Raw genomic sequence first — 24,715 nt, forward strand, 5'->3', positions numbered from 1 at the left:
CTCTGCGTCTGGCCGGGGTCCCGCCGCCCGGGGAGGCAGCGACCGGCCCGGCACAGCCTGCACCGAGGAGGAGAAGGCCGCGCTCACCTGGGCTGCCTTGCTGTAGCTGGACATGGCCGCCCGCCCGCCGCGGCTGAGGGGAGAGGAAGCGGAGCCCCGCAGCAGCAGCGCGGGTCGGAAGCGGAAGCGCTGCCCTGCGAGGGGCGGTGCAAGGGCGGCAGCGCGGGCCGTTTGGAGCGTCGGAGGATCCGGCCCGGCCCGGCCCGGCCCGGCCATGGATCGCTACGTCCTGATCCTGAGCTGGGGGGAACGCAGGAGCGAGGGTGCTGCGGGAGGCTTCGGAGCAGGTACGGCCCCAGGGGTCGGGGCCAGGGTGTGAGGGCTTTTATTTACCGTGGCTGGTCTGGGATCTGCACTCGTGCAGGCTTCTCTGGATCCCTTCTGGATCCCTGTTCCTTAAATCTCACCTAGTTTTTTTTGGTTGGTTGGTTGGTTTTTTTCTTTCTCTTCAGACTAACTAAACCTTCAGAAACTTAGGGTTTTTCTTGTTTTGTTTCGACGCTGCTATATATCTCTGTAGAACGGTCTTGAGGTGCGCCCTATTTGAGCGGCAATACTACAACATCAGTCTTTTTAAATTTTCAAGAAATCAAGGCTTAATTTCTCTAATCAATGTATTAAAGAAAAACTTTTTTTGTTTGTTTGTTTGTTTTTTCAGCAGGGACTGCTGCAAACGTCTACCAGCTCCTGAAAGAAAGCTGTAACTCATCTATAAATGCAGATAGGAGCACATTTCCAGGTAAATATAGTGATGTCTAGTAAGGAAAGGAAATGTTATAAAAGAATGGACCGAGACACATTTTATGATCTCGGTGAAACAACTCAGAAACTTAAGGAAATCCAACTTCTGCAGTGTGCCTAAAACAGCATCCAGGTCTGCTCCTGCTGTTGCTGTTTCTGTGGAGAACTGATGTCATGTCAGTAGCTGAGCTGTTAGGAAGTGGTTAAGGCAATGTTAAGGTTAAGGAATGTGTTAAGGCAAGGGTCTTAAGAGGCTGACAAATTTAAGTCCAGCTTAACAGTAAGCAAGAGCAGGGAAAATGCTTCTTTCTCATATCAGTTGAGGGTCATTAATAGTTAGACACTTGGCTAGACACCTACACTTTTATACTTTAGACCTGAATTATCATGCCAAAGTAAAGTAAAAACTAGGTCTTTTTTGCACATTAAATGACTTGCATAGTCTTTCAACAAAGATGCTAATTATAATAGGAAGACTAGATTGTAGTGAATTGATTATTTTAAATAATTGATTTCTCTTGTTTCAGCATGTTCCGTGGCTGGTATTCCAGGTGTAAAAAAATGGTATTTTGCTAGTCATGTTATATGTGGTTTTTATCAGGTAAGAGAGAATGTAAGTTCCTCAACTCTCTCCTTGTTTCTAGTGCAATTTAAAACTGAGATGTTTAAAACTTCTTTTACTTGATCAGTTCTGCAGTTCTGACTGGGAAGAAATAAACTTTGACCCAGGGAAAAATGAAGACTGTCTCCACACAAGTATTGATGAATGCCTGGGAGCCATACAGAACTTTGAGGAAGAAGACACTAACAGTAGAGAGTCACTGTCTATGGCTGAGTATGCATATTATTATTTCTCAAAATATAGTGATATGACATTTAACAGTAATAACGCAGTCGAATCAAGTAACTTTAACAAGTACAAGTTATTACCAAAGCAACAGTTAACTAAGAATAATCCTTTCCGACTGAAAATAATTTTATTTCATTTAACATAACCTTATATTTTTTTAACTATGGATGATTTCAGAGAATAACTGAGCAGTTTTCTAGCAGCTGATAGTTATATATATACAAAACCAAGTTTCTTGATAAGAGTAATCTGACTGTCTTGAATCCTACTTCCAATTTTACTGAAGGTTGTTTTGAAGTCATTGAGCTTCTGCCTCAGTAAAAGGGGAAATAAATACATCTCATTTTACATCTCTAAATAGGTTTGTGTAGAATTTTAAAGATACAAGATACTTCAGGAAATATTAATTAGTTTTCACTTTTTGTTTCTAAATTACTTTTTTGTTTACAACCGTGTGGCTCTTCATTTTCAGTGTCTATGATGAAGCTGCAGAAAGTCTGCATCAGTTGGCTGATAAACTTCCTGCCCCAGGTAATCTCTTTTAAAAGAGCAATCTCTTTTTGTTTGTCCTGTTAGTTATTACTCTTAAAACTCATGTAGTAAAATCACAGTAAAATGGTAAAATTCAAAGGATATTAGTTGAATTAATTAGCATGCAGCTCTTCTAAGTAGTTTAAGGAACCTGATCATGATTTGCCTCACAAATCAGCTTATGAAACTCACCGCTTGTGAATTTGGAAGGCTGCATTTCTAGTAGAGATTATGGCAGCTATTTATATAATTAATTTTTCCATCTGAAATCACAGCAAAATTGTAATAGACACGGAGAAATACAAAACTCAATATGTGGCCATAGGAAATCTCTACGAAAAAAATGAAAGGTACTGATGTCAGACTTACATCTGATTTGCTGGCTGATTTTTTATGGGTAGGAGTCAAGAAGCTGTGAAGGAGCATGGATAGGGACCATTGGATTCAGATTTTATAAACTGGAGATGTGTGTCACCTTGCATGTTAAGAGTTATGTGATACTGCAGTAGTGCATTTGGGATAGCAAATGAATTGCATGTGGGAAGAGTGAGAAATGAGATGTTGAGAGATGTTAGAAGGAGGAAAATGGTATAGCACAGCTGTGCTCAAAACAGGGACATAGGACTCTAATCTGTCAAATACAGTTCTGATTGAGCGGGGAGAAATGTTCAGAACTATAAATGAGCAAATGGCAAAATATTTAACTTTGCTTTAATCTAAGAGTAGCAGTGAGAGATAAATTAAAATGTGTGGAAAGTGTTTCAAATCTTGCTGAAGTCACTCTTTAAGCTGTTTCAGTGCAGTCAATGAAAATCAGTACTTTTCTATCTATAAATGTCTGGACCATTTACTGAATAGTGGTAGTTTGATTCATATATAACTGTTTTTATAGGCAGAGCAATTGTTGATGTAATACTACAGGGTGTTGAACAGGATGGACTGAAGTTAAAAGACTGCTTACCTGCTGTTGGTGCCCTGAAACACCTGAGAGAATGGCACTCTGCACAAATCACCATTGCAGTGAATGACTCTAAAGGGTATGCTCTTTATTTTGGGTCTATGAGCAAGGTCACTCTCGTGTTAGTATATGTCAATATTTTGTTTAAAAACATTTTATTTGAAAATAAGACACTGTAGTGTCTTTAGTACTTTACATGCATATTTTGCCAATACATAGATTTGTGTTCTGTTTTTGTTTTAAGGAGAAGAATTACTCATGCTAATTTATTGTAAATACATGTCCTAACTGGGTAGGCAAAAAAGCATGCCCTCAGGTACCTGCTTCTGTGAGAGCAGAAAGGAAAATATTTTCTTTTTTCACTTTCCATCACAAGCGTGCATTATATCTTAAAAAGATTTGGGATGCTACACAATAACTTGTATGGACTACAGTTTTGCATTTTTTGTAAAGTGAATGTCTAACTCCCCTAGTTTTACTTTTCATTTTATATTACCTGTGACTTTACATTTAAGAAGGGAAGAAATGTGTCTGATTTGTTCCATCTTGAAAAATGGAGTATAAATGAGTTTCTAGCATCCAGCCTCACTTGCTTATGCCTGCAGTTTGCTGTTGTTGGTGTTACTTGATATCTGGCAAAGTTCTTTACAGTCACATTCATGGAGGATATGAACAATTTCCTTTACAGAGTCCAAACCAGCAATTCTATAATAACTTGTACTTTGTAAGATATAAAGCTATATATGTCTGTCTTAACATACACATGACTATTAAAGTGTGAAGAAGAAACAGGTGATTTCATATTATACTGCATTTAATTTGCAATACTGTATTCACCAAGATTAATTCTTACTTATTTTCACAGTAGCTGGCAAAAGATTGCAGACTATCTATCAGCAGACTTTGTATCTTCAGATAGTGTAATGAATGCTATTGATTTAAAAGAGCTCTGGAGAGGAAAGGTTCAGATATGGGAAAGAAAGGTAAAACAACTTTTTTTAGCTATAGTTGTTTTAAAACATCAATATGCATCATTTAAAGCATGTGTCATACAGTGTGTTTTATGCTTTAAGCCAAATTTGGCTTTGACAGTATTCAAAGAGGTAATGTGAAACATACATGGGTAGGTGAGAAACAACTTGTCTTTTAGCATGATTAAAAGATACATGAGATCAAGACACTGAGATTTGAATTTCTGAAATCTTGATGCTCTCTGAAATATTTGCTTTATAACTTCTTGTTCAAAATTAGATTTTTTTCTATCACACACCATTACCATGTAACTAATTCATGGTTGGAAGTATATGTCTAATGTTTCTACAAAGACTAATAGCTTTGTGATTATAAAAGCATTGTTAAATTTTTGGTATTAAAGTTTTGGATAGAGTAGTTGGTTAGCTAAGTTTTATACTTTTACGTAGTTTTTCAAACCTGTTGGAAGCAAATATAATATCAGTTGTTTAAAATAATAATACACATGACCAGCAGAAGATAAATTTTTTTCCTCTCTCTTTTAACACATTTATTGTCACACATTTATTGTTTTTCCAGTTTGGATCAGAAGTTACATTTCCAGAATTTTGTATAAAGAGCACTTCAGCAAAAGCATTCAGCACTTCACATTTAAGTTCTTGTTTTGCTGTTAGAAAAGAGAAAGACTTGAAGAGTACTGATGCTTTGCCAGAGGCAAGTATTATTCTTGATCTTTCTTTAAGCCACGAGAATTAATGTTTTAGTTTCCTGAGAAAATTAGTATTTGGAGAAACTGTAGGCAGGATTGAAAATTAAATAGAAAAGTAATGATTGCATGAGGTGAAGGAATACTTCTTTTGTTCATGTGTGTTCCCAAAACTGGTCCTTAAAATTTATTTTTTTTTCTTATAAGGGGATGTCATACCAAGATGTTTTTCATGTAGAAATTGAGACTTTGTTCTTTTTTAATACTCAAAATATTTGGTTTATTAATGAATTTTGTATTTATCTAACCTTTTCCACTTAATTTTAAACATTGTTTGTTAATTTTGGGGTTTTAATATTACTGTTGATGTTTCCTATTTTCCATTGGAAATAGATATTTGATATGAACTCCAGAATCATATTTGTTGATTAAAACAAAAATGAGTGTTTATGAAAACTGCTATCACTTGAGAGATAATAATTTTCATTGTTAAAGTATGTACATTTGGATTGCATTCAGCTGTCCCTCTTAGGTCTTACTTTTCTTTGGATTTGGTTAAAAGTTACAACCTATTTGATGCAATGGTTGACTTTCTAAATAAGTTTTATTAAAGAGAATTAAATACCTTTTCTGTTTTTTATATAATTATGTTTTAATAAGGTATTGTGAAATGTTTTATATTTTTATATGTATGTATATGTACTATCTTATACCTCCTCCAGCTGTACTTGTAAGGCAAATGCCTCCAGCAAAATATATGAGGAAGTTCCACTGAGATACCATCACAGATAGCATTACAGATTTTTCTATTTGATCTCTTTTCAGGTTTTTCATTACTATGGTCCTGCTTTAGAATTTTTACAGATGGTGGTGCTCTCTGATCTACCTTCCTTTTTTATATCAGATCTGGAATTTGAGCTATATCCTTTTTTAAAGTTCTGACTCACTATTGATAATGGTCTAGAGCAGAAAGAAAGCAATCGGGATCTACCCATGAACACAACACATGAGGTCTGGCAAAGGTTCATTCCATTCTAGCCTGCCAAAGCAATCATAGTGATTTTCACAACTTGATTTTCTAATGTTGACATTTAAATTATACAGTAACCATCTGTTTTAAATATTATTGCACAAAATATTTTTCTGTTGAGTGTATGCTATTTGTGGGGAAGGAATAAATATTTGGTACTGTTTAAGTTCAAAAAAAAAAAAAAAAAGAAGCCTTATTTATTGATGTATATACCATGCTTCACAATATAGAAACATTTTTTCACAAATCACATTTTTATTGTGTAGGTGCAGAATCTGTGGCAAAATACATCAGATGAATTTTCTCTTGAATTGTGTATGCTGTATGTTCTTGTGGTACTAGTCATAGTGTAACAATAGTAGCCTTAGGCTGTCCTGCCATGATTTTTTATATATAAATATCTGTTCATGCCTTTGTATACTAAAGATGTAACATTTCCAAGTGTACCATTTTCGGGGGAGGTTTAGGTTGGACATTAGAAAGAATTTCTTTACTGAGAGGGTGATCAAGCATTGGAATGGGCTGCCCCGGGAAGTGGTGGATTCTCCATCCCTGGAGATATTTAAAAAGAGACTGGATGTGGCACTCAGTGCCATGGTCTGGTAACTGCAGTGGTAGTGGATCAAGGGTTGGACTTGATGATCTCTGAGGTCCCTTCCAACCCAGCCAATTCTATGATTCTGTGATTCTATGATTTTTCCTAGAGAGGTGTGTTCTGCATATTTTGTGGTATTGGAGTATCAAGTTTTAGACACTTGCAGTCCTTTTATGAAATATGATGGTAACATGATTTGTAAAATGAAGATGCATATAGTTCTTTCTTAAGATGAGGTTCCTTAAATTGTTCTGGTCAAGAGTCTGTCAAGAAGGAGTATGAAGGGGACATCTACGTTACTTCTAGACCAGATTTCCTCTCTCTCTGGGAAGGTAAAAACTTTTATTTAGGTATAGCAGAAAAACAAAGATATTTGTAATGCTCATAAAAGACACAAGGATGATACTTTAAAATCTAGCCTCTGTGTAAGCTCCTTCAATATCTAGTTCTAAAGCAAATTTGACAATACCTTGCAAATTGTCAGGACCTGTATGCATAAACCTTTAAAGCAAATTTGATAGTTTCTAGTAGGAATGTTTTTTCAGTGTACTATGAGAAATACAACACATTTGTAGGTTTTTCTAGTAGCTGTAAAAGCATTGGTTTATTGCTTGAATGTTCAAATACTTATGCATTTTTCCTATTAGTGCATATTGGTCTGAAATTTACAGAGATACATAAACATAGTCCAGTATCTGATTTGAAAAGGGAAATACGTAGGGAGGAAAAAAATTACATATTTTTCAAAGTAAAGCAGAGTGCTTGATGCCAAATATATACTTGAATTCTCTTTTCATTCTGGGTGCTACTCTACAGAAGTTTTTTAGCCAGATTATTGAAAGCTTTGTAATAGGTAACAGTACCTTTTTATGTATGAACTAGGAATTCCACAGTTAATGATCTTTCAACTGGAGCAAAAAATGAGGACAATTTTTACAGCTTTTTTGTGAAATGCTGTTCTATTGATGTGAAAGAAAGAAGTGTTGAATACAGATGTTTTTCTGCAGTTTAAGTACATTTGAAATAATGCCAGATCAGTAGTTCAAGAATGTATGGTAAAACAGGTTTCAATAATACTCATGTTTTGTATCTGCTCTCATTATTTAGGTGGGAGCTTTGTTTACATTGCCATGTAATGTAAGCAGTGTAGTGATCCCATCCTCTGCCCAACTGAGTGCCAAGAAATGGAAAGAATACATGGCTAGGAAACCCAAAGTCATTACTGGTAGGTAAAAAGAAGATAATTACAGGTTTATATTGTTGTGATTATATTTATGTGTATGTGTGTGTACATATCTTTATGATATGGGTTTTTTTAATATAAATGTGGGATGCCCTTTTTTTCTCAAATGAAACTAAGTCAACAATTGTTATCTTCATTGACACAAAAGGCTTTGGTGAATGTGAGTTCAGCTTCACAGGCCTGTTGTAATACAACATCATGGCAAGCTTTAGGGAAACAGTCTATCTTCTTTCAACCATTTCTGTGTCCTTTCTGTCAGCTAAGATCCAGCTTTCACACACCTTTCTAGTGGGATAGTACAGTCTGTGAGCAAAGGGATTGGCTTCTCCAGATGGAAATCCAGTGTGCTTCACGTGGATGCTTCCCTTATTAAGTGTTACCAGAAGTTCTTCAGTGTACTTGTATTTAATTTCAGCTTTTTCCTAGGAAAACACAGAATATGAGGAAATGCTGTATGCCTCCATTCACCTGAGAGACAGTGTGCTTAACTACTGATTGAGAGCAGACTCCCTTATGAGTCTGCAAGTGGCAAGTCTCTAAGTCTTACTTACAAGTCTATGGTGGCAGCCTGCTCCTCTTACACAATGTGCTAACACTTAGACATTTTATTCTGAATGTGAAAGAAGAGAATTGGTGCAGATGAAGACTGGGTAGAGTTTCTCAGCCAGCAATTTAGGTGAGAATCATCATCACCATCATCATGGCTTGGCTTTGCAAATGAAGATTTCAGAAGGGCTCTCCCCATGCTTGCTGCAAGCACACTATACACCTGTGATTAAAAACAGAATGTGTTTATCTCTCACCCATGCTATGCACAATTGAAGCAGTGAGCAAAACTCTTATTAATGAATAATGCAGCTCCTTGGGAAGAGTGTGTACATTATTTTCCTGTACAGATATCTGTTCTTCCAGTGAAACATTATTTCAGTCCAGGTATGCAAAAAGGGCTGGTTTTACCTAGCAGAACAGACACTTCTCAGACCATTGCATATGTAGGAAACTGCCTTACACTTCGTTGTTTCATGGTAGGAACGTTAACTTTGCCTTTTACTTAGACAAATTAAAGACCTTCTCTTTTTTGGTGGCTAGAATTGCCAGATGTACTTTGTAGCCTGCATTAGAAAGCTTCTCCTTGCTGCAGTCATAGGAGTTTGGTGGTGATAAAATGCTTGCTTGAAGCCAGCAGCATAGTCTCACTCTTTGCTGCTGTAGCTCATATACTCTGCATGCTTTTTAGTTTGTAGCTTTGAAGAACGAAATATGAGCAGCAGTTCGTGTGTCTTCTGAAAAGATGTTAGGAACATTTTTGTTTTCTCACATAACAGAAGAAAGCACCTGAAAGAATTTTGGTGGGGGGATTATAGCTTGTTTTAAAGAAGCTTTCCCAAGGGTGTTTCACAGTTATGTCCTGATATTTCTTTTAAGTTCCAGAGGTTGAACTGAAAGGAGAATCTTGCCGATACTACTTCTTGTTACAAGGCAATGGCTGTGGAGGATGTAAAGCAACCTTGATCCATTCAGCTAACCAGATTAATGGTATGGCCACTCTTGCTGTAGTAAATGGGAAGCTAAAGGCAAAAGAAGAAACAGAGTCAAGTAAGAGTTATTACTGATTTATTTACGTGTATCTGAATGCACACAAATGCTACTAAAATTTGCTTTTATTTACCCCAGGCTGTGTTAGAGGGAGAAAACAAGGAGTAATACTACATTTTGATGAATATCTCTGTTCTTTCAACAATATTTTTTTCAAATTGATAAAACTGTAATAGCTTATTTATTCACACAATTCACTACTATCATATTTTTTAGTTCAATTACTTAATGTTGTAATTATTCATTTCTCATAAGTGTGATTAGTTGTAAATGTTTTAATGTACAGGGACATCCAGATAATATTAATGCAAATGAAATTTGCAAAACCTTCAGGTTTAAAAAGTATGTATTATTGGTGTAAAGACTGGCCTAAAATCTAAGCCACTGTCTGTTGACAAGCCTATTTTATTGATGGTTTAAAATAAAAACTGTAAGGACAGTAGGCAAATGGCATTTCATGATCATGTCTTCAGTTACTTGGCAGATGCCCATATTACTGCAGAGTGGTTAGGATATGGGCTAGCAGATCATCACCTGCTCCACTAGGTAAGAGCACATATCTAGACATTTATCTTAGAGTAGTTGTCCTGTTACCAGCACACATACTGGATAACTCTGCTAATTCATGTATTTACTCTCAATAAAACTGACAAAGAAAAAAAGCAGTGACCTGCATCTTATCCTCTTAAATTTTTATTATTGAAGTAAAGCCGTGTGCGATATGACTGAGTGCTTACCATTTGTCCTAATTAAAATCCCATTAGTCAGGTGTCAGAAGATTGAAAGTCCTTCACCATATGTTGGGAGAAAACAGAAAACTTTTCTTCCCTAGTGTCAAACCTAGCAACTTTTTAACTTCTTTGAATGTCAATCATGTTAATTGCTGTGTTATTATATTGGTTTTGTACTGCAATTCAAAAATACTGGTCAGACATCTATTCTAAGCTATACCCCAGTGTCTTAATGAAATTGTAATTTTTTTTCTGCTGTGTTTATGTCTTCTTTTAAGTAGTAGTGTAGTAGTAGTAATGACCTGGTGTCTCTGACGTCTATGGGAGAATATTAATAACAGATTTCTGCTAATCTGTACAGGCTTTCACATTGCTGATTTTATCAAGTCTCTGCCACATTTTTGTGGAGAGGAGCTAGTACAGAGAGAAAAGAAACTGTGTCGTCTTCAAGTGCTTGCCTTGAAGGAGTATCTCAGTAAGTAATGGGGAGAGCACTGGAAGTTCTTAAACTAATATTGAAAAAAGTCTTTATTTCAGACTGAATGTAATATCTCACCTTAGAAAACCAAGGTAGGTTGATCACTGTGAAGTAAAGAAGTGGAGCTTAAAAAGATTTAGAGTATACCTATGGTTTTGTGTCAGATAATGACTTGTAAATATTGAGGAAATGAGACTGCTGAGCTTGAACTAAAGTTTGTAGGTGTTTGTTACATTTAATATTCTTAAAGTTTCAGAAAAGCTTTGGAATAATTCAGTGGTAACTAACTTTTATTCTGCTTTGTTTTTTCCATGTTTTTTCTCCCCTGAAAAACCTTACTTCTGGTTACACCTTCTGCAAATATAAGAATTCCGGGATTTTTTGTGTTTTTAATTTTTTAATTTTACTCTTTCTTGCAAAAGTCAACAACAAAGAAGTATGCACTAGAGATTTGTTACATTTATCATGATACATCATTTATAATAATAACTGGAAGGTCATCCTCTGTAGATTTTTCATGTCTGCGGAGAAGCACATTCGACAGGCCTGATTTTTTTCTATGGAAGTCCATTGCTCAAAGAGATTAAATTAAAACAAATAACACCTCTGAGAGATTGCCTAAATTATTGAAAATGACATACAGTGGAGGTAATTTAAGTGTATTATCATTAACAGAATACCAGCCTGAGAAAACTAAGACTTCTGCTAATATTCTTCCTTTCCACTTCCTACCTCAGTCAGCTTTCAGCCATTCTCAGGTTCCTGTTTACTTTAATCCTGAGTTTGCAGCTGCCTTGGAGTTTGTGTTTTAATTTGTTTTCAGTGGGTCACCCAGTTCTGTTAGGATGATGACTGAATAGGAGAAGGTGGGATTTGCTGTTTGTCATCAATCATATCAGAATTACCTGACCCTTGGTATTTTGACCAGAGACCAGAGCAGGCCCTGAGTTATACTGGAGTCACACTTGCTCTATAGGGGTAAAAATAGGAGAGTAAGAGGCTCTGTAGACTGGGGCTTTAATGTTTAGGCTCAGAAAGTCCAGGTGTTTGTCTCTGAGGGATTTAAACCTGGATATACTCAGAAATGCACATATACAGAAATTAAAGGATTGTAAAAGAGGATTCACATGCGATTTCAGCTATTTTTCGTTTTATTCACTTGTCTATGGAATAAATGACTCCTTTCTTAAGGGTACTATAGTAAGTGTCAAGTTAACTTACTTGTATTACTGTTTTGGGATGGGGATTTTTTAGTTTGGTTGGTTTTTAGCAGGCTTCTGTTTTTCTTTAGTACTTATCTGATGCAGTAGCTTTAATTTATTTATTTATTCTCTTTCCTTTTGTAGAGAAAAAGGAATTGATCAAGCAGCTTCCTGTTATTTCTACTGATGAGCTCAAAAACTTGTTTGAACTTACACGAGAATATTTTTTGGACCTGTGCAGTAGCAGTCTTCCTAGACCTGTTCTACCAAAGGTTTCCAATAACAGTAGGCCATGCAGTGTGACTTCTGGTGAGTATTGTTATTTAGAAAATACATTACTTAATCTCTTTTCATACTTTTTCATACCTGTTCTCAGTTTTATGCTAAAAGAAGGAGAGTTGTTTACCAAAAAAGGGAAAAAGAGAAGAAAAAATAAAGTGGCTTTCTAGGCATTTTTTGCAAACTAAAATTCTCCTCATGTCAACTATTTTCTTTCTTTTCCTTGACAAAAAAAGAAAAAGAAGCAGAAAACATTTCTGATCACAGCACCACGAGGGAGATTTTCCTTATATCTATATACTTTTATGCATAAAGGAGTATATATACCTATATTTCTTTAAAGAATAAAATGTTTTAATTCTGCTGAGGATTATCCACCACATATTTTTTGCAGAATCTGATTTAATGGAGACAAATCCATTGGAATGGCCAGAAAGACATGTTCTTCAGAATTTGGAAAACTTTGAAAAAAACAAACAAAAAATGAGGTAATGGTTAAATACTGGAGATTGTATTTGTAGTTTCCATTGAACATGACTCTGGAGGAGCTGTATGTGTCAACAGCCATAACAGCTGTAAACTGTTTTTCAAGTATATTGATAATCATTCAGAGGAAACATTGCTAAAGGCTAAATCTAAGCTTCTGTCATTTTCCAGAGGTGTATTTTATTGGTATTTATTAAAGTAGTATTGTCTGGTTTTTTGGTTTGGTTTTTATTTTTGACAAAACACAGCTGAAAGTTAGCTTAAAGTAGCATAGTTCTAGCACTAAATTACCAGAATATCACTACTGGAAGGTAGTAGCCTTAGCAGAAACAGATACAACAGCTTTCTTTTTTCCCCCAACATGCCCTGGGCATAAAAAATAAGGGTGGTGCAGAAGGTTTTGTCGGTCTAATCTGTACAATATGTATCTATTCTTATTATATTTCCTAAATAGTCAGGAATTAGTATCCAGTCTCAAATAGTTTTGAAGATCCTGTGATTTTATAGTTGAAATTTATTTTCTTTTTCCTTCACTTGTTTAGGTGAAACCAGGAGACCTTTATGTCACTTAATATAGCCTATTGATTTCAGTTTAGCTCTCTCTTTGATAAAGAGTTCATAATTTTTTGCTGGGTCTTAACATTTATATTCTTAGATTGATTTTTTTTTTTTTTTTTTTTTTTTTTTTTTCCAGGGTTTCTATGTTTGCACATTCATCTGAACAATTGCTGGGGCATAAAGACAGCCAGCGAGAATCGTTGACATTGCTTGATGCTAAAGAATTGCTGAAATATTTCACACCAGAAGGGCTGCCAGTTGGTGATCTTCAGCCACTGCAGATTCCCAAACGGTATAAATCTTCTCTTCTGAAAAGCATGCTCAGAACTGATGTGTAGGAATATGAATTAATGACTGTATGAGAGTTTCAGAGTGGCCGAGCTGGATCTGAGGTTGTAACTTGCAGCATTCCTGTTCATGTCTGCCAATGAAATCCACTGTTAAGAGCCTCCAGTCTGTCTTGCTATTTAGTTTTTTCAGAATCTGAAGTGACCAGAGATGATGATGGTGCTCCTATGCAGAAGTGTGCCAGTAGACCTTTGCCATGGCTATGCTAAAGCTGCTGCCACTATATGTGTTCATTTCCAAAAGAGTATTTCTGCAAAACAGAATTTACTGTGTCAGAACTTGAATTTTATCAGTGTGTTTTCTTTCATTCAGAGTAGGGAAGACTAGGTGAGAAAACAATCAGATTGTAAAAAAGGTAATAGCTGAGCCTATTTAGCTGTGTTTGCTGGGCTAGCATTGATGTGAGACAGTCCTATATACATCCTTATGTGGTAAAGTGCTTCTTAAAGGAAGCTTGTCTGCTCTGACTGCCCTGCAAGTATGCATCCTTACAGTGCCTGCTGATAAGTGTTAGTAAGTTAACCTTGGCTTTTTCAGGAGAAAGATCAATACAAGGAATTAATGGAGTAATTTCAGGATCTAAAAAGAGTTAAGGCCAACTTACACTGAAGTCAGATAGGGCTTGCAGAATCCTGTGTTGTTTGTGCAGTGTGTCATAGAGTGCTAGGTAAGCAGGACAGTCTTTTCAGTGACTGGAGTTACATTTGTTGACTTTTCCAAAGTTTAATAATGTAATGTATAATGGATTAGATATAGTCCTCAATCCTTTTTTAAACTTCATCACATGGAATAAATTAGGAGGGCTTGTGAGAGGGAAAGGTTCTGTAGGATTTTGGAGACCTTTGTAAAATACTTCTTGGAGTTTTGAAATTTGCTTTAAGATGTTCTGAGCAGAGCATTGAAGCAAGTTAGAAAACATGCAGTGAAGACTGAATCTCCTTCTGAGTTGTTAGGTAATGAATGTGGATGATTTAGGATTTTGGCTATAAAGTAAAGTATTTTCATTCCAATTAGTTGTGTGGGAAAGATGTTAATAATTTATTAACTACAGAAATGGTTTTTTTAATCCCTGATTTTTCAAAAGCCTGTTTTGGAAAAGAAGAGAAGCTTTATAGCATCATAGAATGGTTTGGGTTGGAAGAGGCATTTAAAGGTCATCTAGTCCAACTTCCTGCAGTGAGGAGGGACATCTTCAACTAAATTAGGTGACTCAGAGCCCTGTTCAAGCTGACATTGAACATTTCCAGGGATGGAGCATCCATCTCTTGGGCAACCTGTACCAATGTAAAAAATTTTTTCCTAAAATCTAGTCTATTATAGCATAGAAGCCTTTGAGTCTCTTGAATTATTTGCTCCAAGATATATCTGAGTGATGTCTGAATTTGAGGGAGTTAGCCCCTTGGATTTCTGCAAGTTTACTTGGGTTTCTGCAAGTTCTTATGAGAAAGTAGGATGATGAAGTAGTACATTACTGTAATGTGACTGTCTCATAATACTTGGAGATCTTGGATATCTAAGAAAAGTATAAAGACAAAATCAAGATTCATTGATTATAGCACTGGATTAAGAAATAATACATCAGTTCCTGTTTCCTCTCACTTCATTCTACTACTCAAGTGCTCCCTTGTGAAATGGGATTATAATTGCATCATTTTATTGATAAATTCTTTAATTAGTGACCTCTAAACTGGTTGAAATATTTAAGAGCTTCTGTAGTAATAATAGCTCAATAGGTGTTAGTGAGTTGAACTTAATTTTTCATTGATTAAGTAGCCCAGAGACTTAGTTAGCTACAAGACATGCTGTTTTGGTCTTCCTGTGTCATGGCATTTGTTTATAGCTTCTGGAAGTCTAATTTATCCTGATTGTAACTAGTTAAAATTGTTTTGTATTTATTCCTTTCAGTGAAAATGGATTCCTTTTGACACCAGATCTTACTCCTCGGAAACTCAGGGGTTTGCCTTTTGAAAAAGCAGCTGGATGCCATTATCATGGCCTTGAGTAAGTTTCCTGGCTTCTTTACCCAAAATTGGTTTTGGGTAAAAGGTATAATTAGAAAAATTTCAAGCAACATGAGAGTTAACTATGGAAAACCTTAGGTATCCTTTTCCATATCCTTTTCATTCCCAATTAGCACATGGGACCTCTTCTTTTCTTACCTTTACTCACTGACTTAAATTACAACACTCCTGCCTTGGTGGTAATGTAAAAGCATTATATAAGTTGTACTGCTGTAACTACACATAGTATCTGAAAAATTTAGTTCAGAATTGGAAGTGGCAAGGGGAAGAGGGTTCATAAGTACATATCAAATCTCTTGAGCAGCACAGGAGTTTCTATTTTGATATTAAATGCTAGGCACTTCCAGGCTATCAGTGCCCATGTTTATGAGACCTTCTGTGCAGCTATCTATTTAGTCCCAGCCAGCCAGCATTAGCTGTTTGTTAAGGCTTTGGTTGGGCATACATTGTAAAACATAGCTGAATAAAAATTGTTTAGAAAGGACATACAAAGTTGCTAGAGTAGATAACTCAGCATAATTCTTCCATGTGGACAGATTCTTAGTCTTAATGAAGTATATATTAAGAAATGCAATCTGTATCAAGTGTAGATGGTTTGGTCTTCATGAAAATTTCTACCACATCCTAATACCATGTTTTCAGATTATCAGGATGTGACTGTATGATACTGCTGGGGTTTTTTTTTCCTTTTTTTTTTCCCTGCATAAATAGTTCCGTTAAGCTTATGTTTAATATGTGGTGATTTTAGTCACATTCTACTGGGAAGTGAAGCAGTCATTCTATCTGTTTCTTCTGTTTCTTCTCTTTTTTGAAGTGGTAACTTGTGAGCCTGATAGCCTTTTTACATTTGAAAAGGCACCAAGAGGCAACTGGGTAAATAGGAGAAATGCAGATTTGTTCTCCCAAGTGAGGGGAAAAAAGCACCTAGCCCTTCTCTGCTGCTATGTGGTAACTTGCTGACCTGTCTGAGCTTGGCAGGGAGTATGCACAGAGATATAAATTAGGCACAGCTTGTGCTGCCTCTTTTCACAGCACAGTCTGACAGCTAGAGACCCCAAAGATGCCTGGATATTGTGGAGGGAAGGGAGACTGACATAATGTTACACGGGAAATGTGCTAGCAGTAAGAGAGGGAAGCAGTACAGTGATGTGGTAGAAACTAGTGTGTAAAGGAGAAACTGTCAGAAGGAGGTGTGTGATCAGATTATGTTGTATTTTATGGTCTTGTGGAGCAGATGTGTTTTTATGACATGCAGTCATGATTGCAGTTTCCATATGCAGAGCTGCTGTATTTATATTTGGAAGTAAAATCTTGTCAACAAAACCAGGAGTAGCAGTTATGATTAAATCAAATTTCTGGTGTAATGAACCTGTTCCAAACAGTTGGATACTGTATTGCAAAGAGAAAGTAATTGCCATTAAAGCAGATTGAGTAAAATGGCAATTTAACTTCTAAAGATAAAAACGTTTTTATCTTTGTAGGGGATGAGATTACTCAAGTAAGGAAAGTAAGTAAGTAAGGAAAATTAAATACCTTGAAATTTTTTAGTTAAGAGAACTTATCAGATAAATTTATTTCTAGTGGCAAGTCTTACTCAGCTGTAGAAATGTTCTGCTATTAGAAAAGTGAATTTCTCTCTGCCTTTAAAAATATTCTGAAGAAAGTTGAAAAATTTGATCTAGCAATTTAATGCAATTTCATGTTAAGAGATAAAAGTAAAAATTGAGAGTGCTAAGAGTAGGAAGCATTGCTAAGTAATTTGTAAGGTGGGCTGAGACACGGCTCACATTGTTCAGAATGTTTGTGAGGGAAAGGATGGAATGATATTGGATAATTCTCTTGTCTTTCCCTGCAGCAGAGGTAATAGAAGTTACAGGGCAATGAAATGCTGATATCTGGCAAAGAATCTTGGAAATCATTTACACAAGAGAACAGTTAAAGTGCATGTTGTATTGCTGAAATCTCATGAGTATATTTCATTGAGTTAGTGCTGTTCATTTGTTCTCTTTCAGCTCCATCATATTTAATACGGTTTCTTCTTTTGATTTGATTGATTAAACCACTTATTCTTTGTAATTGATAGGAAGCTTGTGCTTCTACAGTGACACTTTTGTATGGTTAGCATTTTAAAAAATATGAATCTCTTATAGAACAGTGCTTATCTTTGACAAAACTAAAGGTTGTATTTCCAGAGAACAGTTAGCAACCAATGTATACTAAGTAGAATTTAAACACTTTCTGTGCCCTATCTTCCTCAAACTTGCAGTCAATTAATACAATCTCACAGCAACCTAGTTTTTGGCCCGACTTGGCTCTTCCTAAAGCTATGTTAGTGTTGTTGCATTTCCTGAAATATTTGCAAATAACATACGTTGTACTTTATGATGTGACTTGCAAATAACATATGTTGTACTTTATGATGTTTTCTTCAGGCATTTCCTCTGTGATTCACTTATGGTGCATGCACTGAAGAAATCTTGGGTTGGTTTGTTTGATTTGTTTGGATTTTTTTCTACTAGGAAAGTTGTATTCTTCCAGGAAGAAGCACAGACATACTGCATGATTGTATTATCATATTAGAGTGTATCATGTTATATATAATAACCTGATATTTTCTGGCTCTCAGAGTTTTCATGGATGCTTGCAAGGTCTGAGGTCTGAAGATATGTATCCATGATGGTGTGCTGGGTTGTTCATGTATTTGGGTTCAGAGCTATCCTCATCACTGTTTTATTAAAGTTTCACACTGGTTAGTCTGTTAATAGGGACTACGTCCGTTAAGTATGGACTGAATATGAAAACCAGTAAAATCTAAAATAGATTGAATATACTAAGATAACACAGACCTGTGTAAAAGGAGCAAAAAATCGATTGCCAGCATCCTAATTCATCACTTGTTCAAGGAAAAAATCTACTAATATCCACAGCATTGTTACTTATAAGGCCACAGGATAAAGACTTGCAGATATAATGTATGATTCAGCTTCTTTGTTGGAGTTAGACTTAAATGTAGACAAATCCATCAGGCACGTGTTAATTTACTGGGGTATTTTACAGTATCTTTTAGAACAATATGCCAGTCCAAACAAAAAAAAGATTTGGAGATTATATGATAGTCAAAAGTAAATTATTCTGGTTTTTTCACTGAGTGTAATAAAGCAGAGACTTTCTCTCACAAATTTCTTACCAATTTCCATTTTAGATACTGTCTGGATAACAGAAGAGCCTTAGAGAGAGATGTGGGATACGCTGAACTTCAAACTCGTCTTATTCGCTATGAAACTCAGACTACTTGCACCAAGGAGTGCTGCCCTGTGCCAGTTGTCTTGAGCCCTCTGCCATCTCCTGTAGTCTTGTCAGAGCCTGGAAGTGTCCCTGATGGAGAATCTTTACAGAGTGAATTCAAAACTGAGGCATCAAGGCTAAAACGCAGATCGAAAGACCTGGATTACCTTTATCCCAAGAAAAGGTAAACATGGAGTAAAATAAATCTTTAATAAGAAATATTTCATTATTCTCTTCTGAAATTTATCTTATTTCCTCTCAAAATACTTTTAGTGATGCTATCTAGATAAATGTTCTAGTTGTTTAATTCTCTTCTGTACTTTCATTTTTTTTAAGTGTGATTTCTCATTGATAGCATTATATTATCAAAACCATTCAACACAGGGACCTTTTGTTGAAGAGATTTGGGATTGTATCTCTCAAAGTCTCAAGTGTCTTTGAAAAGATGACAGCCTCATCTAGGGCTGAATTCATGATTGCTGTTGCAGTAAAAATAAACAGCTAAAGGTTTAGAAAGCCAAGTACTGTACAAACAGAATAATTGAATTCCTAATCCAAAGAACTGCTGCTATTACATGACCTACCAAAATTCAAACTTAGTCAGTTTTGTTTATTGAAGTCTTTTCTCAAAGTGTAGTTTTAAAGACTTCTCTTTGCACCTTGTCTTCACTCTTGAATATGCAAATTCTTTGCATCAATAAAAAATAGCTGCTGTTTAACACTACTTCTGAATTTTTTACTGTAGTAGTTCACGTCTTCCCTCTTTCCAGTTTCATACCCTTCTCAACAAAATCACAGTAAGCTTTTAAGAGATGTGTGTTATTAGGGATATCCATATCTTTTGCAGGTTCCTGAGTAGTTAGAAAAGAGAATGTGGCTGTACTTAGCACCTCAAAAACTAGAGTTTCAGAATCACTAACACTGTTACAATTGAAGGGTCAAGCATTACAATGTTCCAGTAAAATTGTGATGCCCAATATTCAATAGTTAGAGATGAGTTGTGACGTTTCTGTAGGACCAGAAGATATTAAGTAGTTTCAAGTTTTGCCTTATCCTGAGACTGGAGGCCAGGAAGATGTGGTCTTCCTATCTAGGTGAAGAATTCATGTGCAAAACTACTCCTTCTTGAAAGAGTTCCTCTTCTTAATTATCTTGTTTTTTCTGTTCATTTCTAGACTTTTTTAGTCAGAGGTGCAAAGGATCTGCATATCAGAGACCAAACCAGTCAGTGAAGTATTCTAATACAGTAGGATAATAGAATGCTTTCTGCTGTTTCAGATACTTAATACTCTTAGCAGCAGCCTCTACAGTAGAAAAAAGCCACTGGAAAACTCAGTACAAAATCTAAGGGTTTTTGTTTGGTTTTGTTTGTTTGTCTTTTCCAGGCTAACCAAATCTGAGAGTACAGACTCTCTCCTCTCTCAGGCAAGTGGAAGTAGTGGGAGTCTCTGTGCAGTTGCAGTAACAAGGAATCGTTCTGCAAGATCAGTATCTTCAGCTTCCATGCCATTGAAACAGCCTGGCCCACCCCACAAAGTATCCACTCAGGTTGGCTCAGAAAATCCTATAAGTGCAACTGAATCTGAGACTTCCAAGCCAGCTAAAGAATCAAGATCTCAGAAGCATACCAGGGTAAAAATTTATGCTGGTTGCTTTTTAAATTGTTTTTTTTTTAATTTAAAGCAAACTGTCTTCATCTCTATTTGTTATTATTAAATTTCATTCTGTTCACTTGTGTGAGTCCTGAGGGCACTGAGAAGGGCATTGGAGAAGCAAGGAGAGAAAGAAGTATGTAAGGAATATCATGCCCAGGGAATTAAGGCTGAGAAAGGTAACAACTAGGAATAAAAAAGTTGGGAATGGATGTCAATGTATAAAGTTATAAAATGTAGAAAACTAACATGAAAACTAAAGGCAACAAAGAAATACCTGTGCTGGAAAAGTCAAAGCTGTTGAGGAAGAACAGACAATTCTGAGAATAAAAAGCTATTCTGATAGTTGTACAAGTATAGGTGTATATATTATGAATGCTACTTATAAAATTCAGTACAAAATTCTGTTTCTTGCTTAGTTATGCTAATTAATTTTAAATTAATGCCAGCGTGCTAGAGAGGACACTGTATGAATGGGGATGTTGTACTGTCAAAGGTATGTTGGGATGACCCAAGTCAGCATAAATTGGTGTGACTCATTCAGACCTATAGCAGTTTAAATATCTCTGATGTAAACCATCTCTGATGTGAAGAAGAGTAAACTTTCTACTCTAGTGTAGTGTCTGATTTCTTTTTAACGTATTGTTATTTTATTAAGGATGTGTGAAACAAGAATATCAAGATAAAGAAAAGTTTTATATATGGATTTTGGAGAAGAGAAAACCCAAACCATTATCAATTTTTCTCTCTCTTCCAAGCCCCATGTGAATATTCACTGATTTTTTACATAATTTTAATGTGTAAATATTTCTTTAAGATTTGAGATGAAGGAGGTAGAAATAGGTTTTTAATTAACTCTGCCCAAATTTGTTCAGTAGATTTATACCACTTGGCCTATGGATTAATGAGAGAGGCAAGATCAAAAAAGACCAGATGTTCTGTTTTTGTTTTTCCCTTCCCTTTGACAATTTTGCATGACAGTAATTGGGATAAATTTTGAATTTGTTTCTATTGTTTCCAAGATGCTGAAAGAGGTGGTTGCTAAGAGTCTTCAAAAACATGGGATTGCAGAGGATCACAAGTGCTTTGCATCGTGCAGCCAGCGTCTATTTGAGATATCAAAGTTCTATTTAAAGGTAACTAGGATATACTCTTACAGGTGTTTCTTTTTAGTTAAGTGAATCCATTCCTTAGTAAAACTTGGATGGCCTGTGGGATATTCAGACTTGATTAAGCCTGAATTTGTAGTGGATTGTTAGTAGTGTGTTGAGTGTGTGGGTAAACCCATGGAGTTGTTGTCAGAGGCAGAACCTACTTTTACAGTGTATTTTGATCACAGAATCATTCTGGTTAGAAAAGGCCTTTAAGATCATTAAGTCCAACCAGTCTAGGTTTTTCCTTTCTTGCACTGATTCTCTTTCTCCATATCCTGCTCTCTGTTGGTTTCCCATAGATCTGTATTGCCATCAAAGTTCAAAGTTTATTTCTGTGCTTATATAGAAATAAGAATTCAATCAAGATACCAAGAACTTTGAATATAGTTGTTTTTTTTTAATAAATAAATATCTGAAGGTGTGCAGGAAGGGTAGGAAAAGTGTGGCTTAGTTGTATGCATGATTACGAGGTCTGGACTGCTGTAGGGAAAGCTGTAGTCCATTGGAATAGACTATTTTTTCTTAAAAAGAGGAAAGTTAAGTCAAATAATTCTTCTGTGGTTCTGAACAAGGTGTTAAAAGGTTAACACTCCCCTGGGTTTTAAGGCTCTTATCCAAGTTAGAGTAAACTTTTGAGTTTGTTAATTTCTGTTGCCTTGTATTTTGTATTTAGGATCTTAAAACTTCTAGAGGACTGCTTGATGAAATGAAGAAAACAGCAAATAACAATGCTAAACAGGTACAATGATTTTATTTATTTGTTCCTGTAGCTATCCAAGGCTAACTGTAGGCATGGCTGTAGTATGGTTTGGTTCACAGCTTCAAAAGGAGATGAATTCCTAGGTCTGTGTCTTGTTTCATCACTTATCTCGCAAAAACTTTGAGCCATTCCAGTGGTATATTCTCCAGTTGCATAAATTCAGGTGTTAGCTGTTACTCTAGTTATAGCTGCCAATATGATTTGCCACTGTGAGAAATGGAAATGAAGGCAATAAATGTTTCCACATTACTGTAAAAAAAGATCTAAGATTTTTTTTTCCATTATTTGAGAGGAGCCTGGATCATTAGGGAATTCTTCTTTCCTTGTGCTGAAGGAAATAACATTTATTTTCAAAGGTTAGGATATAATAAACGAATCTATGGAAGGAAATAAATTTCTTAAAAGAAGCAATGAAAATTAGTCATTTTAAGCTTGGGAATAATTGTAAGCACAAGGGATAGATATCACATGAGCTTGTTTGTGTGTTAAGGTGAGAATTACATGAACAGTAGCACAGACCAAATACTCTTGTCCTCTAGGAATAGCAAACTGATCTGCAGTCTGAAAAACATGCTGAAGTGACTCCATGATTGTAAAAAAAAAAATAATTAAAAAAAATTATACTTATTTACATTATGGTTTTCAAAATCACACATTACATGGAAGGATATGGACTGGAGTAGTTAAATAAGAAAACCGAAATTCTTAAGGGAAACTGCTAGATTACCATGGAATCTGTCCTAGCAGAGCACTATTTACTGTGGTCTGTGGTGCTTCCCTTTGTGTGTTGTTTCCTACAGATCCTAAAGTTTCAAAAACTACACATTGTAGTAGTTTTTGTGATGTTTGGTGTCAACTGAGAGTTGTTTTGATACAGTTTCTCACCACCAGTTCTAATCTAAGTATGCTTGCTGTAAGCAGAAGCATTAAAATTGGGGATCTCTTTAGGCTGGCCACCTCTCCCTGTATTAGAGAATATTTTGAAACTACTTTATAAGAAAATCTGCCCAGGAGTAGTGTCATCGTTTGAACAGGAGAAACTAAAGAAGGAGGAACTAAAGAGGGAGGAGAAGGAGGAAATAATGAAGGAGGAAGTAAAGCAGGAGGACTTCTGGACTCTGAGAGGGGCGCAACACAAAAGGGGAGAGATTTATTCCTTCCCATTTCCTGCCATACTCTATAATAATAAAGATCAGAAAGTCAGCAACTCCTCCCTCTTTTCTTCCCACTGCCTGTTGGCTGTGCTGCTGTTCCAGCTTGCCAGGTGCTATCTATTGGGTTGTGTGTGTGTATATATATATATGCATATATTTGTATATATTTGTATTCTTTGTTACTTTGCCCTTTATGTTAGTATATGAGATGCTTTTAAATTACTTTCAAGAACTGGAGGTATGTAAATTGTTTTCTCATTTATTTTTCCAGGTGATTGAATGGGTTTTGGAGAAGAGTGTCAAATAGAGGTACTGACTGGCTGCTATTCACACCTTCCTAGAAAATGCAGAGAGAGCACTTCCAATTGCAACAGATGTGTAATACTGCCTGACATGTCAATGTCTACCCACTGGAAGGACTTTGGTGAGTCTAATTATATAGACTCAATTCTCAAGCACAGTAGGATGTTTTTAAACTTTTTATACTGGAAGTTTTAATTTTAAAAAAATTCCATGGAAAAAAGGTTTTATTTTATATGCATATTTATTATATTTTTTTGATAAATGGAATATAGCTTGACTTGGTTTGATAAAGCTTTGTATTTTTTTAACCCATGTATTTGGTTTTATATGAATAAACAACCCACCAGATTTAATCATAAAACTAGTGTTTTATCATTTTGTCTGAAAGCTTCTATTTATTGCTACTTGCTGTTGCTATAGCTGTTTACAGCACTGGCTGTTCACATTTTATGGAATAATTAATAACAGTTCCTGTGCTGCAGGTGAAAATAAACATAATTAGAATTTGAGTCACATAAATTAGCTCTCTATTGTAGCTTAAGGGAGGAGAAATTCCAGATTATAGCAGTAACAATGGCTGTGAGAGCTGTGAAAAAGCTGGTATGCTGCGATGAAATGTAATAGAAAGAATACTTTTTACCTGAGTTGCAAGCACAGTAAAATATTAAATTTGGCCTCAATTTGCTCAAGTCTCAGGCATGTAGCTGGCTTGTACTGCTGTAAATATTCAAGTTAGTGTTCTGTTGAGGTGAGTTCCTACCAAAACAAATATATTTTACAATGTAAGGATTTTCTACTCATCATATACACTAACATGATTAAAAGTGATAGACATGCAGTGTTGGTGTTTGCTATATTCTTCTGGAAAGAAAATGGATAAAACAATACTAATATAATCAAAATTTAATATTATGGAATAAACCATGTCTAGGTCAGACTTAATACTGTAAAATCTACTAATTTTTCAAGAGCCTTCCTGATCTTGTGATGTTGTTCTTTGCTTAATTGTATTTTGTGCATGG

At 35.7% G+C, this 24,715-nt stretch overlaps 2 protein-coding genes across 3 annotated transcripts in view; one reads left to right on the plus strand and one right to left on the minus strand.

Moving 5' to 3' along the window:
• The window catches only part of MRPL13 (mitochondrial ribosomal protein L13), a 30,391-nt gene extending 30,203 nt beyond the window's left edge, over nucleotides 1-188 (minus strand). For both annotated transcript variants that reach the window (XM_071738289.1, XM_071738290.1), the window contains exon 1: nucleotides 88-188. In XM_071738289.1, coding sequence (XP_071594390.1) covers nucleotides 88-114 — 27 coding nt within the window. In that variant the 5' untranslated portion in view covers nucleotides 115-188. The remainder of the gene's footprint in view (nucleotides 1-87) is intronic.
• MTBP (MDM2 binding protein) lies at nucleotides 113-24,054 on the plus strand. Its single transcript, XM_071738291.1, has 22 exons — nucleotides 113-347; nucleotides 719-799; nucleotides 1,329-1,402; nucleotides 1,491-1,636; nucleotides 2,124-2,182; nucleotides 3,075-3,219; nucleotides 4,006-4,123; nucleotides 4,692-4,826; nucleotides 5,644-5,753; nucleotides 6,706-6,775; nucleotides 7,551-7,668; nucleotides 9,112-9,282; nucleotides 10,375-10,488; nucleotides 11,838-12,002; nucleotides 12,367-12,460; nucleotides 13,153-13,308; nucleotides 15,270-15,365; nucleotides 18,588-18,854; nucleotides 20,056-20,302; nucleotides 21,345-21,458; nucleotides 22,150-22,215; nucleotides 23,662-24,054. Exons 1-22 carry the CDS (start codon nucleotides 113-115, stop codon nucleotides 23,695-23,697), a joined length of 2,817 nt encoding a protein of 938 aa, XP_071594392.1. The 3' UTR covers nucleotides 23,698-24,054.
• The last annotated feature ends 661 nt before the right edge of the window (nucleotides 24,055-24,715 follow it).

Source organism: Heliangelus exortis, chromosome 2 (genome assembly GCF_036169615.1).
Source record: "Heliangelus exortis chromosome 2, bHelExo1.hap1, whole genome shotgun sequence".
In the NCBI taxonomy this organism is placed as follows: Eukaryota; Metazoa; Chordata; class Aves; order Apodiformes; family Trochilidae; genus Heliangelus; species Heliangelus exortis.